The 15,057-nt window shown below is 41.7% G+C and overlaps 1 protein-coding gene across 3 annotated transcripts in view; it reads left to right on the top strand.

Annotated features, from left to right (window-relative positions):
• The window catches only part of CSGALNACT1 (chondroitin sulfate N-acetylgalactosaminyltransferase 1), a 418,621-nt gene extending 405,264 nt beyond the window's left edge, over positions 1 to 13,357 (top strand). For all 3 annotated transcript variants that reach the window (XM_040417905.1, XM_040417904.1, XM_040417903.1), the window contains 2 exons: positions 8,974 to 9,055; positions 11,127 to 13,357. In XM_040417905.1, the coding sequence (XP_040273839.1) occupies positions 8,974 to 9,055; positions 11,127 to 11,416 (372 nt within the window). In that variant the 3' untranslated portion in view covers positions 11,417 to 13,357. The remainder of the gene's footprint in view (positions 1 to 8,973; positions 9,056 to 11,126) is intronic.
• Positions 13,358 to 15,057: the final 1,700 nt, after the last annotated feature.

Below are 15,057 nucleotides of genomic sequence, written 5' to 3'. Positions count from 1 at the left end.
ATCCCGACAGTATATTCTAACACAGAGGCGTTCCCATGGTGATGAGGCAGCAGGGGGCAGACCCACCCTCCCTCCCCAGTTTTAATTTCATTGGTGGCCAGTGCGGCCCCCCCTGGCCCCACCTCCCTCCCTCTATTGTATTATTTTCACTTGGTGGCACAGTGTGCGGCCCCCCCTCCCTCTATGTATTATCATTGGTGGCCAGTGTGCGCCCCCCCCCGGCCCCCCTCCCTCCCTCTATTGTATTATTTTCATTGGTGGCACAGTGTGCGCCCCCCCCCCCGTCCCCCCTCCCTCCCTCTATTGTATTATCATTCGTGGCACTGTGTGCGGCCCCCCCTCCCTCTATTGTATTATATTAGTGGCCAGTGTGCGCCCCCGCCCCCCCGGCCCCCCCTCTATTGTATTAACATCATTGGTGGCCAGTGTGGAGCCTCCCCTCCCCCCCCCCGATTCATTGGTGGCAGCGGAGAGTTCCGATCGGAGTCCCAGTTTAATCGCTGGGGCTCCGATCGGTAACCATGGCAACCAGGACGCTACTGCAGACCTGGTTGCCATGGTTACTTAGCAATATTAGAAGCATCATACTTACTGCTGCGCTGTCTGTGACCGGCCGGGAGCTCCTCCTAACTGGTAAGTGACAGATCATTAAGCAATGCGCCGCACAGACTGTCACTTACCAGTAGGAGGAGCTCCCGGCCGGTCACAGAAGCGCAGCAGGTAAGTATGATGCTTCTAATATTGCTAAGTAACCATGGCAACTAGGTCTGCAGTAGCATCCTGGTTGCCATGGTTACGATCGGAGCCCCAGCGATTAAACTGGGACTCCGATCGGAACTCTCCGCTGCCACCAATGATTGGGGGGGAGAGGGGAAGCCGCACGCTGGCCACCAATGATATTAATACAATAGAGGGGAGGCCGGGGGGGGGGGCGCACACTGTGCCACCAATGAAATAATACAATAGAGGGAGGGAGGGGTGGCCGGGGAGGGCCGCAATGGCCACCAATGAAATTAAAACTGGGGAGGGAGGGGGGTCTGCCCCCTGCTGCCTGGCAGCCCCTGATCTCTTAGAGGGGGCTATGATATGCACAATTAACCCCTTAGGTGCAGCACCTGAGGGGTTAATTGTGCGGATCACAGCCCCCTGTAAGAGATCGGGTGCTGCCAGGCAGCAGGGGGCAGTCATGTACACAGTTCGTAGTATATTCTAACTAGAAGCGTCCCCATCACTATGGGAATGCCCCTGTGTTAGAATATACTGTCGGATATGAGTTTTCACAAAGTGAAAACTCAGCTCTGAAAAATCTTTCATAGAGACGGATCTTCGGATCCGTCTGTATGAAAGTAACCTACGGCCACGGATCACGGACGCGGATGCCAATCTTGTTTGCATCCGTGTTCTTTTCCCGGACCCATTGACTTGAATGGGTCCGTGAACCGTTGTCCGTCAGAAAAATAGGACAGGTCATATTTTTTTTGACGGACAGGAAACACGGATCACGGATGCGGCTGCAAAACGGTGCATTTTACGATTTTTCCACGGACCCATTGAAAGTCAATGGGTCCGCGAAAAAAAACGGCACAACGGCCACGGTTGCACACAACGGTCGTGTGCATGAGGCCTAAAGCTGTAGCCTTCTCTCCCTGTATTTATTGGAGGCCATCTGGCACCAGGAGCGTTTAGGTTCTTGTCGTAAAGAGATCGCCTTGCCAGGGCCAACAGCCACAAATAATGTACAAAATGTATTTGCCAAGAATCTCACATTGATATAATGAGCATAGCACTAGTATATTTTTCATAGTGAGTATGGCACTATTGTCTTTTAAAAAATGCCTACGCCATCTGAACGGTTCATGAATATGCATGAGCTGGCATCTTCATCTACATGTGGTGGTTCTCCTGCAAGAAAATTGACTACTGAAAAAAGTGATCTGCTTCTTGGCAACTTATTTAATAAAAACCATATTAATGTAGCCTAAATCTAAGTGGAGATTATGATTAGTGGGAAAATTTGATATGCCAGTATACTGCAGCATTCATGGGTGTCTGTGGTTTGTTTGAATAGAATCTACAATTATTGCTACAGAATGTTTGGTTTGGCTTTCCTGATCTCAAAGGACAAAATCTGATTTAGTCCTTGGTACCAAATGTACAGATTGAGTCATAGTTCAGCCATGTTCACAGAGCCTAATTGTACCTTAGAGTAATGGAACAAGTAGTGTTCTCTTTTTTTCCTCCAGACCAAAAGTTTGGACACACCTTCTCATTCAAAGAGTTTTCTTTATTTTCATGACTATGAAGGCATCAAAACTATGAATTAACACATGTGTAATTATATACATAACAAACAAGTGTGAAACAACTGAAAATATGTCATATTCTAGGTTCTTCAAAGTAGCCACCTTTTGCTTTGATTACTGCTTTGCACACTCTTGGCATTCTGTTGATGAGCTTCAAGAGTTAGTCCCCTGAAATGGCCTTCCAACAGTCTTGAAGGAGTTCCCAGAGATGCTTAGCACTTGTTGGCCCTTTTGCCTTCACTCTGCGGTCCAGCTCACCCCAAACCATCTCGATTGGGTTCAGGTCCGGTGACTGTGGAGGCTAAGTCATCTGGCGCAGCACCCCATCACCCTCCTTCATGGTCAAATAGCGCTTACTTTCAAAGTTTTCCCAATTTTTCGGCTGACTGACTGACCTTCATTTCTTAAAGTAATGATGGCCACTCGTTTTCCTTTACTTAGCTTCTTTTTTCTTGCTATAATACAAATTCTAACAGTCTATTCAGTAGGACTATCAGCTGTGTATCCACCTGACTTCTCCTCAACGCCACTGATGGTCCCAACCCCATTTAAAAGGCAAGAAATCCCACTTATTAAACCTGACAGGGCACACCTGTGAAGTGAAAACCATTTCAGGGGACTACCTCTTGAAGCTCATCAAGAGAATGCCAAGAGTGTGCAAAGCAGTAATCAAAGCAAAAGGTGGCTACTTTGAAGAACCTAGAATATGACATATTTTCAGTTGTTTCACACTTGTTTGTTATGTATATAATTCCACATGTGTTAATTCATAGTTTTGATGCCTTCAGTGTGAATCTACAATTTTCATAGTCATGAAAATAAAGAAAACTCTTTGAATAAAAAGGTGTGTCCAAACTTTTGGTCTGTACTGTAGATGTGCTTGATTACAATAACTTATACTATAAAGCAACCAGCGTCTTACAGGGATTGTCCTGGATTCTGATATTGGTGGCCTATCCTCAGTATAGGTCATGATTATTTGACACTGTTTTTTTTTTTGTTTTTTTTAATGTTTCTCTCATTTAGGTTTTATTAAGATTTTCCAACATAACACATTAGAACAGTTTCAAAGTCATGTGACATGAACACTTCAGTTATGGTACTTATATAGTTGTAAAGGGTATATACAACTCGGTATCGAACAATATGAACCATGGAACAACATGGAGTTAAATGCCCTAAGTATACATGAAACTAACGAGAAGAGACATACAAATAAGACAATAGACAATAGGAGAGCGGAAAAGGGAAGGAGGGAAAAGGAAAGAAGGCTGCAATTAACCATGGGGAGTCTAGACCTGTGCATTCCGAAATAAGTTCGAGTAACGGAAGGCTTCCCAGGGGCCCCACGTTTTCACATATCGTGAGGTGTCTGAGGGCGTAATACTGATGAGGTCTTCCAGTCTCTGATATAGGGTGATTTCATCAAACCACTCATCAGGCGAGGGAGGAGAGGTGGATTTCCAATGCCTAGAAATCACCGCTTTCGTCGCTTGCACCATATATTTTAAGAGGGATTTCTTATATGCTGGGACATCCAGGACACAGTCGAACAGTAGTAAGGCATTTGGGGAATTCTGAATGGGGACGCCTGTGACTTCCTTGATTGTTTTATGTGCAAAGTTCCAGAAAGGGAGCAAGCCGCTACAATTCCACCAAACGTGGATAATCGTGCCCTCCTCCGTAAGACATCTCCAACAACGATCCGACACTGTGGGGAACCATTTATGGAGTAACGCTGGTACTCTATACCATCTAGATGCAATTTTATAGCTCGTTTCTTGAGCTTTGGTAGAAATTGTGGATTTAAGAAATAGTAGGAAGCATTTGTTCCATTGAGCTGGGGTATAGTGGTTACCCAGATCCCGCTCCCAGGCCTGACAATACGGAGGAAGGCACGAGGAACGCCGGTGTATCAGTAGCCTGTACACAGATGATATGGAATGTAGGATCGCTGAGGGAGAGACACACATCTGCTCAAACTCAGTGATTTTTTTGGGTCAGGGTGTGAGTCTTGTTTAAAGAGAAGTAGAAATGCTGGAGTTGCAGATACTCAAAGGAGTCACGGGCTAATGGGGTCTCAAGTATGTGGGACAGAGGTTTCAGTGCGGAGCCTGAGAGAACATGCCAGAACCTGATTGGGCTGGTTCTCGTGCCCTGGAGGAAGGGTTGGGATGAATGTCCTGGAGGAAATCTGGGGTGGTCAGTTACCGGTACCAAAGGGCCTTTGGGGTCAATCAGTAGGTCGACCTATGGATGCTAAGATTGCAAGGGTGTGGTGGGTGGTAAAGGACGGTTGCGATGGTGTAGGGCGCAGAGAGCCCACCAGCCATGGGAGGGCTATTACGGAACACTGTGAGGAGTCCCATGCAATTTCCACCCAGGATTTGGATGTGTCAGTACGTATCATGTCCAATAATCGAACATAAGTAGTAGAGTGGTAATAAAGTCGACATTCTGGGAGACCCAACCCTCCAGCTTCCTTAGTGCGGGTCATTATTTCCCATTTTAATCGCGGCCGATCGGGTAGCCACACAAATTGCGTGAAACATCTACGAAGTTGAGACCAGAATGTGGATATGATGCGAAGGGGGATGGGTTGTAAGAGGTAGAGTAGTTTTGGTAACAGGTTCATTTTTAAAATACTAATCCTACCAAACCAAGAGAAATCTTGTTTGCGCCAACCATCTAGATCTTTTTGGAACTGTTGGAGGAGAGGTGCGAAGTTTAGTTTGTCGAGCCGTGAAAGATCAGTTGTAATTTTATTCCAAGATATGTTATTCCATTTGGTGGCCAAGTGAAGGGAAAAGAGGCTTTAAGGGAGGGGGTCAGAATGTCTGGTAAGAAGACGTTTAGGGCCTCTGATTTGGACATATTAATTTTTAAATTGGACCAAGCGCCAAAGAGAGATATGTCCCAAAGAAAAGATGGCAAAGAAATGCGTGGATTGGTTATGTAGAGAAGGAGATCATCGGCAAACGCTGCACATTTATATTCTTGCGATCCAATCTTTATTCCTGAGATATCTGGATTGGCACAAATGGAGGCCAGTAGGTGCTCCATGACCAAGACGTATAGCAAGGGGGATAGTGGGCATCCCTGCCGTGTCCCATTGTGGATTGGGAAGGGGGGGGGAAGAGCACCATTAATTTTAACTCGAGTTGTGGGGTGTTGGTATAGTGTTAGGATCTTTGACAGGAATATCGGGCCTATACCTATGTGTGAAAGAACAGCATGGATGGCGTGCCAAGATATCCGGTCAAAGGCCTTTTCTGCATCTAAGGAAAGAATCATGAGGGGGATCTTTTTTGATTTAGCATAATGGATAATGTCCAGGGTTTTGAGAGTGTTATCCCGGGCCTCCCTCCCCGGCACAAACCCAACCTGGTCAATGCAGATCAATGAAGGTAGGTAAGTATTCAATCTATTCACCATTAATTTGGCAAAGATCTTAAGATCTACATTCAAGAGGGAGATAGGACGGTAACTGGCACAGAGGTGCGGGTCCTTTCCTGGTTTCGGGATGACAGTGATATGGGCCTCAGTGGCCTGCGCCGGGAAGGGAAGCCCAGAAGACACCACATTGAAGACCTGGAGCAGAATAAGAGAAAGAGTAGAAGTGAAAAACTTGTAGAATCTAGCTGTGAACCCATTGGGCTAGATCTGGTAGAGACTTAAGAACTATTTGGAGTTTAGTGTCTGTGAATGGGGTCTCCAAACTGGAAGAGTCAAGTGTAGATAATTTGGGAAGTAGAAGAGAGGGATCGGGGGAGACACTGGGTTTTAATCAACGATCAGCTGTTTAATTGCAGCTCCAGCACCAGAACTACAAGTTCCATCCATAGTGTAGTGGACGGAGCTGGTAACTGAAGCATTGCTCCTATTGAAGTGAATGAGAGCTACAAGGTAACAGATGATTGGCATGGGTGTCAGAACTATTCCAATCTGATATTGATGGCCTATTCTGAGGATGGGTGTTCAATTTAATTCTGGACAACCCCTTTAAACTAATTTGTAAGTTTACTTATACTAGGGTTAACTTGAAGATGTTTTCAAAGTTTCAATATAAAAAGGGCTGATCATTTACATTAAATTTACCCCCAACAAACTGATAAAAGGGCTACAAATAACTCTGTGGCAGTCTGTTCAGTAAATGAACAGTAATTGGAGACTGGTGTTCACTTTGTCACTCTTCTTGCTTGTCATCATTTAGTGTTAATATACCAAGGCACCCAAATTAAATTCTCTAGTACTATTGTAGACAGTAATTGGGAGTGTGTGACCCCCAGAGCCTTCTGTGTTCTCTCTTCATTCTGTATACTGATACAAAGTATTTGCCAAACTGCTTTGTGTGTGTTTTCTTGCCTATCTATACTCTAATATAGTATAGCCTGTGTGATCTGCCCTCCTTGAAGGCTTGGATGCTTTCTTCCCCCTCACACTCTGACCTGCCATGTACAATCTCCTCTCCCTCCCTGCTGCTATTTCCAACACTGAGAGAAGGGCAAAGAGCAGAGCTAGGAGCAGTGTACATGCAGATCTATGTCAGAAATGACATGATAGCTATGTACAGGAGTTTCACATACGCTAAACCACAAAATATAAAAAAAATTATGAAGATTAATTAGAACGCTGCTTACATTTGCAATAAAAACAGTGGACAACAAAAAAAAATCAGTGCAAATGTATCCATAGCTTTTATACAGACAGAAGATTGTAATACTTGTAGCTGAAACAAATTGCCAGTTCAGTGAACAGCACTCCATGATGTTTGACTGCTGCTGCACATTTATTGGGAAACAATGGATCCTGTTTAAATTGGTAGTAATTACCGCTATAATAGCTGCACTTAGTAATTCTTAAGAAATTAGACTTAGTTCGAACATCCAATGTTTATTTGACTATAAAACAGGAAGACGTTTGCAACTGCCCTGTAAGGCCAATATTCATTAAAATATAGGTCAAGGTAACAATGTTCACTTCCAATAAGCAACAAAGTAATACAATCTGTCATTGGACTCTAAATGGAAACACAGTTTTTTTCCTTCCTTCCTTCCAAGAGCCATAACTTTTAGTGTTTTCCGTTCACATAGCTGTATGAAGCCTCATTTCTCTGAAGGATAAGTTATATTATTTTAATGCCACCATTTAATTTATCACATCATGTACTGAAAAACGGGAAAAAAATCCTTGTGGGATAAAATTGAAAAAGAAATGAAATTCTGCCATTGTTTTTTGGGTTTTCTTTTTACAGTGTTCACAAAAAATTATGTTATATTTATTGTGCGGGTCAGTATGATTACAGTGACACCAAAATTATACTGTTTTTCTAACACTTTACTAGTGGTACTTTTGTGGGGGTTCCTACAACCTTTTGATCGCTCTTCAAACAATTTTTTTTTCAGGGGCAAAGTGACCAAAAATTGGCAATTCATTCATTTAGAATTTTCTTCCATTATGGTGTACAGGATAAATACTTATATATTTTGGATCTGGTGATTAGAGTTTTGTTTACTTTTTGTTTTTCTATGTAAAACTAGGAAAGTGGGGCAATTTAATTGTAAATGGTTTCTTAATTTAATTTTAGTCCTCCTAGGGCAGGGATGGCCAACCTGAGGCTCTCCAGCTGTTGCAAAACTACAACTCCCAGTATGACCAGGCTACCTTCAGCAATCAGCCTACAGCAGGGCATGGTGGGAGTTGTAGTTTTACAACAGCTGGAGAGCCTCAGGTTGGCCATGCCTGTCCTAGGGGAATTGAAAATGTGGTTTTTCGATCATTTATATCATGGACTGCAATACCTTAAAGTGAATGGAGGCAGCACCGCCACCTACTTCCAATGCTGAATCTTGTTCGGAACATTTGTTTGAGGGTGTCGGGTTCTGGACTCCCACTGATCAGATATTGTGGCCTATACTGAGGATAGGTCATCAATATAAAAAATCCTGGACAACTAACACATATAATTAAATATTTTAGTGGTGTAATCTAGAAAAAAAGAGACATATGTAGGACAGGAAAACTGAGACATATGAATACTGATTTTGATTTAAATCCTTTGGCTAGTCACCTCGAACACGAAGTTATCCGTAATACATATGCTGTAATTGGTGTGGCTAAAGTAGGGATTTCATAAAACAAACCATATAAGAAATGAATCCAAAAATATTTAGTGTCATAGCATCCACCCTCTTGCAATAGCTGCATAAATCTAAAATGTAAAATAATATTTGGTGCAGAATGCTGAATAAATGTTAGTACAGTTTGTTAAATATAGTAGCACTTCATCATTTCAGTTATCGGAAGTATGATGCACATTATGCCTTCTCTTTTAATTACATTTTGTGACCTGACTGATGATTTCACAATTATTAGATTATTTTTCCTGCATGAGAATGCCTCTTTCGGTCTTCAGGCAGCTCTGATGTAATTGGATTAGAAGCTAGTACCACCCGGTTGACATTGCCAGCAATTCTCAGGCGTGTCCTGGCAGGCGTTGTTCCAGCATTGATAAACCCACTGTCCTTATTTTTTTAACTAATTGTCTACTTTTCTATGCAAACACAAACTTAACTAAACAAGTGCTTTTTTAAATGATTATCTATATATTTATATACACATATTTATATTATAAGAAAATATTAAAAGTAAATGCATGTTTTATTTTCAGGTAATTAAGAAGGATACTGGATTTTGGAGAGATTTTGGGTTTGGTATGACTTGCCAGTACCGTTCAGACTTTATTAACATAGGTAAGTTTTATATACTACTGAATACTGCCATCTACTGGACAGTTTAGTATACTTTGAGATTTATGCTTTAATGCTGCTGAGAAGTATGTTGGCTATTAAGATAATGTATATCATTATAATTATGGGATTTTGGCTGCATCTATGTGCATTGTAACTTATGACATTACTATCCACAGTAGTAATTATTCCAGTTCTTTCAACATCTGTTTGTAATGCATGTCAAGTTAGTACTCGTCTGTGGAGAGTATATGATATGTTCAATTTATGAGAATGGAAGGTTAGAGTTCCTGGTTCACTCACCATTTAAAGTCAAGTCTCATCCGTTGGGGTTGGATATATAATAAATCTTCGTCGTGGCTGTTACAAAAAGCATAACTTAGACTAGTCCACTGATCTCCAATCTGTGACTTTCCAGCTGTTGCAAAACTACAACCTCCATCATGCCCTGATAGCTGCAGTTTTGCAACAGCTGGAGAGTCATAGGTTGGGGACAATTGGGCTAGACAGTCTAAAGAGGCACCAAGTTTATCACAGCGGCTCAGACTGGATGATACATTTGGTGCATGGCTAGACGTCTTTTTTATTTAATGTAATACAACATACAATAATTATTCATACAAAAATGCACCCCTACCCCTTTCCCACTGGTTGAGAAACGCAACGGGAGAAAAACATTTTTGTCTAACTTTATACCATCTATTAGTAAGATAACTCTGCGGCAAAATTTTGGCATACATTGTCACATTGAAGCCAAATCCCAAGTCATGCCCACTTGTGTAGTTAGGCGCAGACGCATAATAAACACATAATAAGTTTAGTGCAAAGCATGTATTCTGGGGCATTTCTCTTAGTAAATCTCCTTCAGAGGATTATATTTCTGGTCATATTATATGAGTTATATACACTTTGTCAACGAAAGTATTGGGACACCTACATCTTACATCTACAGGAGCTTTTAATATGGAGTTTGGCCCCCTTTACAACTTAAGCAGGGAAGGCTTTCTACAAAGTTTTGGAGTGTACATGGGGGAATTTTTGCCCGTTCATCTAGAAGAGCATTAGTGAGGTCAGACACTGATGTTGGTTCAGAGTGCTTGGCCCACAATTTCCATTCTAGTTCATCTCAAACGCGTTTGATGTTCTGTAGTTCAGTCCAGTTCTTCCACATCAAACTCACCCCAACCATGCCTTTATGGACTTTGCTTTGTGCAGTGGGACACAGTCATGCTGGAACAGAAAAAGGCCTTCCTCAAACTTTTCCCACAAAGTTGGGAGCATACATTTATCCAACATTTCTTGGTATGCCAAAGCACTAAGATTTGCCTTCACTGGAACTAAGAGGGCTAGGCCAACCCCTGAAAAAAAAACATAGCATTATCCCTCCTCCACCAAACAGTTAGCAAAATACAGTCAGACAGGAAGCTTTCTCCTGGAATTCACCAAACCCAGACTCATCCATCAAATTGCCATATAGAGAAGTGTGATTCGTCATTCCACAGAAAATGTTTCCGCTGCTCCAGTGGCGGCATGCTTTACATTACTTTACCATTGTGCTAGGTGATGTAAGGCTTGCATGCAGCAGCTTGTCCAAGGAAACCCATGCCATGAAGCTCCTGGCGCACAGCTTTTGATGCTGAATTGATGTTAGTTCCCGGGAAGGTTTGGAACTCTGCAGCTATTGAGTCAGCCGAGCTTTGGTGACTTTTATACACTATGCCCCTCATCACTTGGTGATCCTGCTCTGTACTATAGTTGCTGTGGTTCCTAACTGCTTTGACTTTGTAATAATACTGACTAACTTCAACAGTGACATCCTATTACAGTACCATCCTGGAATTGGATGTAGTGTCTATATAATTGTAATGTGGATCCATGGAGACTCCCATTCCACTATACAGAGTTGTCCCCATGGTTTTGCACATGAGGCCTAACTTGGAGAGCACCGCTGTTCATTTATTTTGGGAACAAATTGAGGTCTGTTGACCATTTAGGAAATAGAAGGGTTTGTAGGAAATGAAGGATAATAAAAATCCTATAATTAACTTGATATTTTTCTCATTGTTTGCCTCAGGTGGTTTTGATCTGGATATCAAAGGTTGGGGTGGTGAAGATGTTCATCTGTACCGTAAATACCTTCATAGCAACCTTATCGTGATCAGAACAACTGTTAGAGGCCTCTTTCACCTGTGGCATGAAAAGCGGTGTGTGGATGAGCTGACTCCAGAGCAGTACAAGATGTGCATGCAGTCAAAGGCCATGAATGAGGCCTCTCATGGACAGCTAGGCATGCTGGTCTTCAGACATGAAATTGAGGCACACCTTCGTAAACAGAAGCAAAAGTCCATTGTCAAGAAATCATGAGACAAGACACACTGTGGATCATCTCAAGCCTCCACAGCTAAAGAGGAACATGCAAAATGTCAAGTAGTCGGTGAATACAGAAGCAAGGCAGTAGATGTGTATGCTTCCTTCTTTCAATGCTCCTTAAGAATGCGGCAAGTTTTTAAGATGATAGTTGACTGTAGAAACCAGATGGGACAGGGCTGGCCCTGAAGATGAGTTTATATAAATAATTTTGGGAAATTGCCAGATACAAATCAAGAAATCATTTGACGTTTACGTCCACTGGACTAGTTGTGTCACAGCTAGGACATGGAGCCACAAATGCAAAGAGTAATTGCAAAATTTTAACTTTCCTATAGGAAGCAAGATAAATCTGTTTAGTAAGCTGACTCCTCTATTGGAAACAGAAGAAAACTATAGTGTGTTTGATTGTACAGTATTTCTGAAACCTAGATTTCAGAGACTTTTTTATTTTATTTCAACATATTGCTGCAGCATCTAAAGCCAAATATTGTAGAATATGCCTGAATATGCTTTGATTCAACAGTGGCCAGAATCCGATTGTGCTGGTGCACAGTTGGTAGATTTTTACATTGTCTTGATCTATATGATAAATATTTACATGGCAAAAGCACAAATGACTGTATATTGTGAGTCATGAGGTCCGTAAGTGATATTTTTGTTCACAGGGAGTACACAACATATTTTTTAAAAAGCAGATAGTATTTATGGCTGGCGTGATGATTCTGATAGAGCGTTTAGACCACTTCTAACCTCTGAAATCAGTTTTGCGGAAAGCTAAAAAAAGAAAAACATTTTAGTCTGAGATTGCGGAGAATATAGTCTTTGTTCTCTGACAATACGTGAACTCCAAGGAGAAGTGAATCCTGTAATTATGAGGCTGTTATTACTTATCTATCCTACTGGCCCAGATTTCTCAAAAGGTTCTTGTATGTAGAACTGAGAATTCCTGACTGGTGATAGAGACAGCTAGGAAAGTTTAAAGCTTAGCACTATGGGAAATGTGCGTGTATGTTCCCAACTCATAGGATTAAGAAAGAGCACTGGAATTCTAAAGGCAATCATTGAACTTTTACAAGGTGCATTTTGCTACTATACAAATGCAGAATCCATACATAATCTAGATAACAATTTGGTGGAGCAATGCATTACCCACCCAAAATGTCCATCAACATTTCCTTATAATTTATGAAAGATGTTTAGAACTACGTGATGAGGCCTGTAAGGTAGTATTTTAAATTTTAAAACAAGAAATATGAGCCCATCATAGTTAAGCTGCTTGTAACAAAATCAATATTAGGGTGGTTTAGAAGTCATTGTGCAAATATTTCTAAATTATATTATTGTTGTCAGCATATTTATAATTACTTACGCCAGAAACTGGCGTAAATAATGATTAAAACCTCTGAGTTCAGTCTAGCGCAAGGACTCCTGGAGAAGGCATTTCATTTTTGACAAGGCCTGTGCTTCGTCATAAAGTAAATGCCTCCTCTGGCAGCAACAGTGATAGCACATGCTAGCAGAGGCCAACTTGTGTAGGGCAACACAAGTTGGCCTCTGCTAGCATGTGCTATGCTTGTCTTGATAGGGCCTGTACAAGCAGTGGCCAACATGTGTTGCCACACCTTCATGTCAGTGTAGACTTGTCTACAACATGGGGCACTTGTAGGTTTTTCCAGGGCCACTTTAAATTCTCTACCATGATGAAAAACTACCACGTTAAGTCACAACCTGCACTTATATGAGTTGGTCACCATTTTAAAAGTATTCTGGCTTTGCCAAAAATTATCTTTGCATACTTTTTGCACACATATTTTAAAAAGTAGCATATTAATGTATTATCACAAAAAATGTATTCTTTGAAGTGGAGAGGGAATCACATGTCAGTCATTTTCATAAGAAAAACAAAAAGAGAGACCTCCTAGAGACAGTGAGAGGCACACCTTCGTAAACAGAAGCAAAAGTCCATTGTCAAGAAATCATGAGACAAGACACACTGTGGATCATCTCAAGCCTCCACAGCTAAAGAGGAACATGCAAAATGTCAAGTAGTCGGTGAATACAGAAGCAAGGCAGTAGATGTGTATGCTTCCTTCTTTCAATGCTCCTTAAGAATGCGGCAAGTTTTTAAGATGATAGTTGACTGTAGAAACCAGATGGGACAGGGCTGGCCCTGAAGATGAGTTTATATAAATAATTTTGGGAAATTGCCAGATACAAATCAAGAAATCATTTGACGTTTACGTCCACTGGACTAGTTGTGTCACAGCTAGGACATGGAGCCACAAATGCAAAGAGTAATTGCAAAATTTTAACTTTCCTATAGGAAGCAAGATAAATCTGTTTAGTAAGCTGACTCCTCTATTGGAAACAGAAGAAAACTATAGTGTGTTTGATTGTACAGTATTTCTGAAACCTAGATTTCAGAGACTTTTTTATTTTATTTCAACATATTGCTGCCAGCCACAGTGAGAGACCCCCCCCCCCCCCCATCATAGCTGAACTAAGGCTGACCATACACTTGTGAGTTTTATGATCCATAATGACAGCTTTTTACCACAGGCCTCTTTCACATGACCAACATAGAATGTATTAGGATCTGTACAGTGCAAAACTGATGGCTTTGCATGCAAGTTGAGTCAATTTTGTCTTGCATTCAGTGTTTAATTTGTTTCAGTTTTTCCCTCAACAGACTCCAACTCATTCTGCATTGCTCGTGTGAAATAAGCCTTTGTACTGTCAGTTTCATACAAAAAAGACTGCTAAACACTGACCACAGGACAGCTGATCAGACATTGGAGTTTCTTTGGCCATTATAAGATGCAGTTGTTGGTAATAATGCCAGACTATGGATTGGCACCCTATCCATAGACAGGCTGTCAATCTGTTGTTTTAATTATGACTTCATCCAGAATGACAACCTTCACAGACCAACCATGAAAGACAAGTAATTTAGAAAAATTACTATATCTAGTGTATGCTTAAAGCATTGTGAGCTACTAAGAACCTTACAGAGATCCACCAAAGTCCGATTTACTGGTTGGCTACCTAGGTCGCACACTCTTGCATCTTGACTTAAGAAGAGCCCATAGAGAACAATAGCGTATTTTAGGGTATTTTATTTTTTTTTTGCAAGAAAAGTTTTCAAAAGGATAGAAAAAAAAAAGAGACGTGCACGGGACTTGACACACTTCTTCACTTAGCTCTATTCTCTCAATTTTGCTCCTAAACTATTCTGCTACTCTGCTCATAGATTTTTCCACTTAGGCTGGGTTCAGACCTGAGCGTATTTGATATGCGCGTTTAACGCGCGTTTTTGTTGCGCGTTTTTATGCACGTTTTTTGCAATAGTAAACGCGCGTTTGACGCGCGTTTGACGCGCGTTTGTGTGATTGACTGCAGTGTCCTATGGCTACAAACGCGCGTCAAAACGCCCCAAAGAAGCTCAAGAACTTGTTTGAGCGTAGGGCGTTTTTCAGCGCGTTCAAACGCGCTGTAAAACGCTCAAGTGAGAACCAGGGCCATAGGGAAGCATTGGTTTTCATGTGTTGAGCGTTTTACAGCGCGTTTGAACACGCTGTAAAACGCTCAAGTGTGAACCCAGCCTTAGGCCTCTTTCACACGGGCGTTGCGGGAAA

The sequence above is a fragment of the Bufo bufo genome, chromosome 2 (genome assembly GCF_905171765.1).
Source record: "Bufo bufo chromosome 2, aBufBuf1.1, whole genome shotgun sequence".
NCBI classification, from domain to species: Eukaryota; Metazoa; Chordata; class Amphibia; order Anura; family Bufonidae; genus Bufo; species Bufo bufo.
Note: the sequence above shows the minus strand (reverse complement) of the source record. Positions and strands in the feature narration are given on the sequence as shown.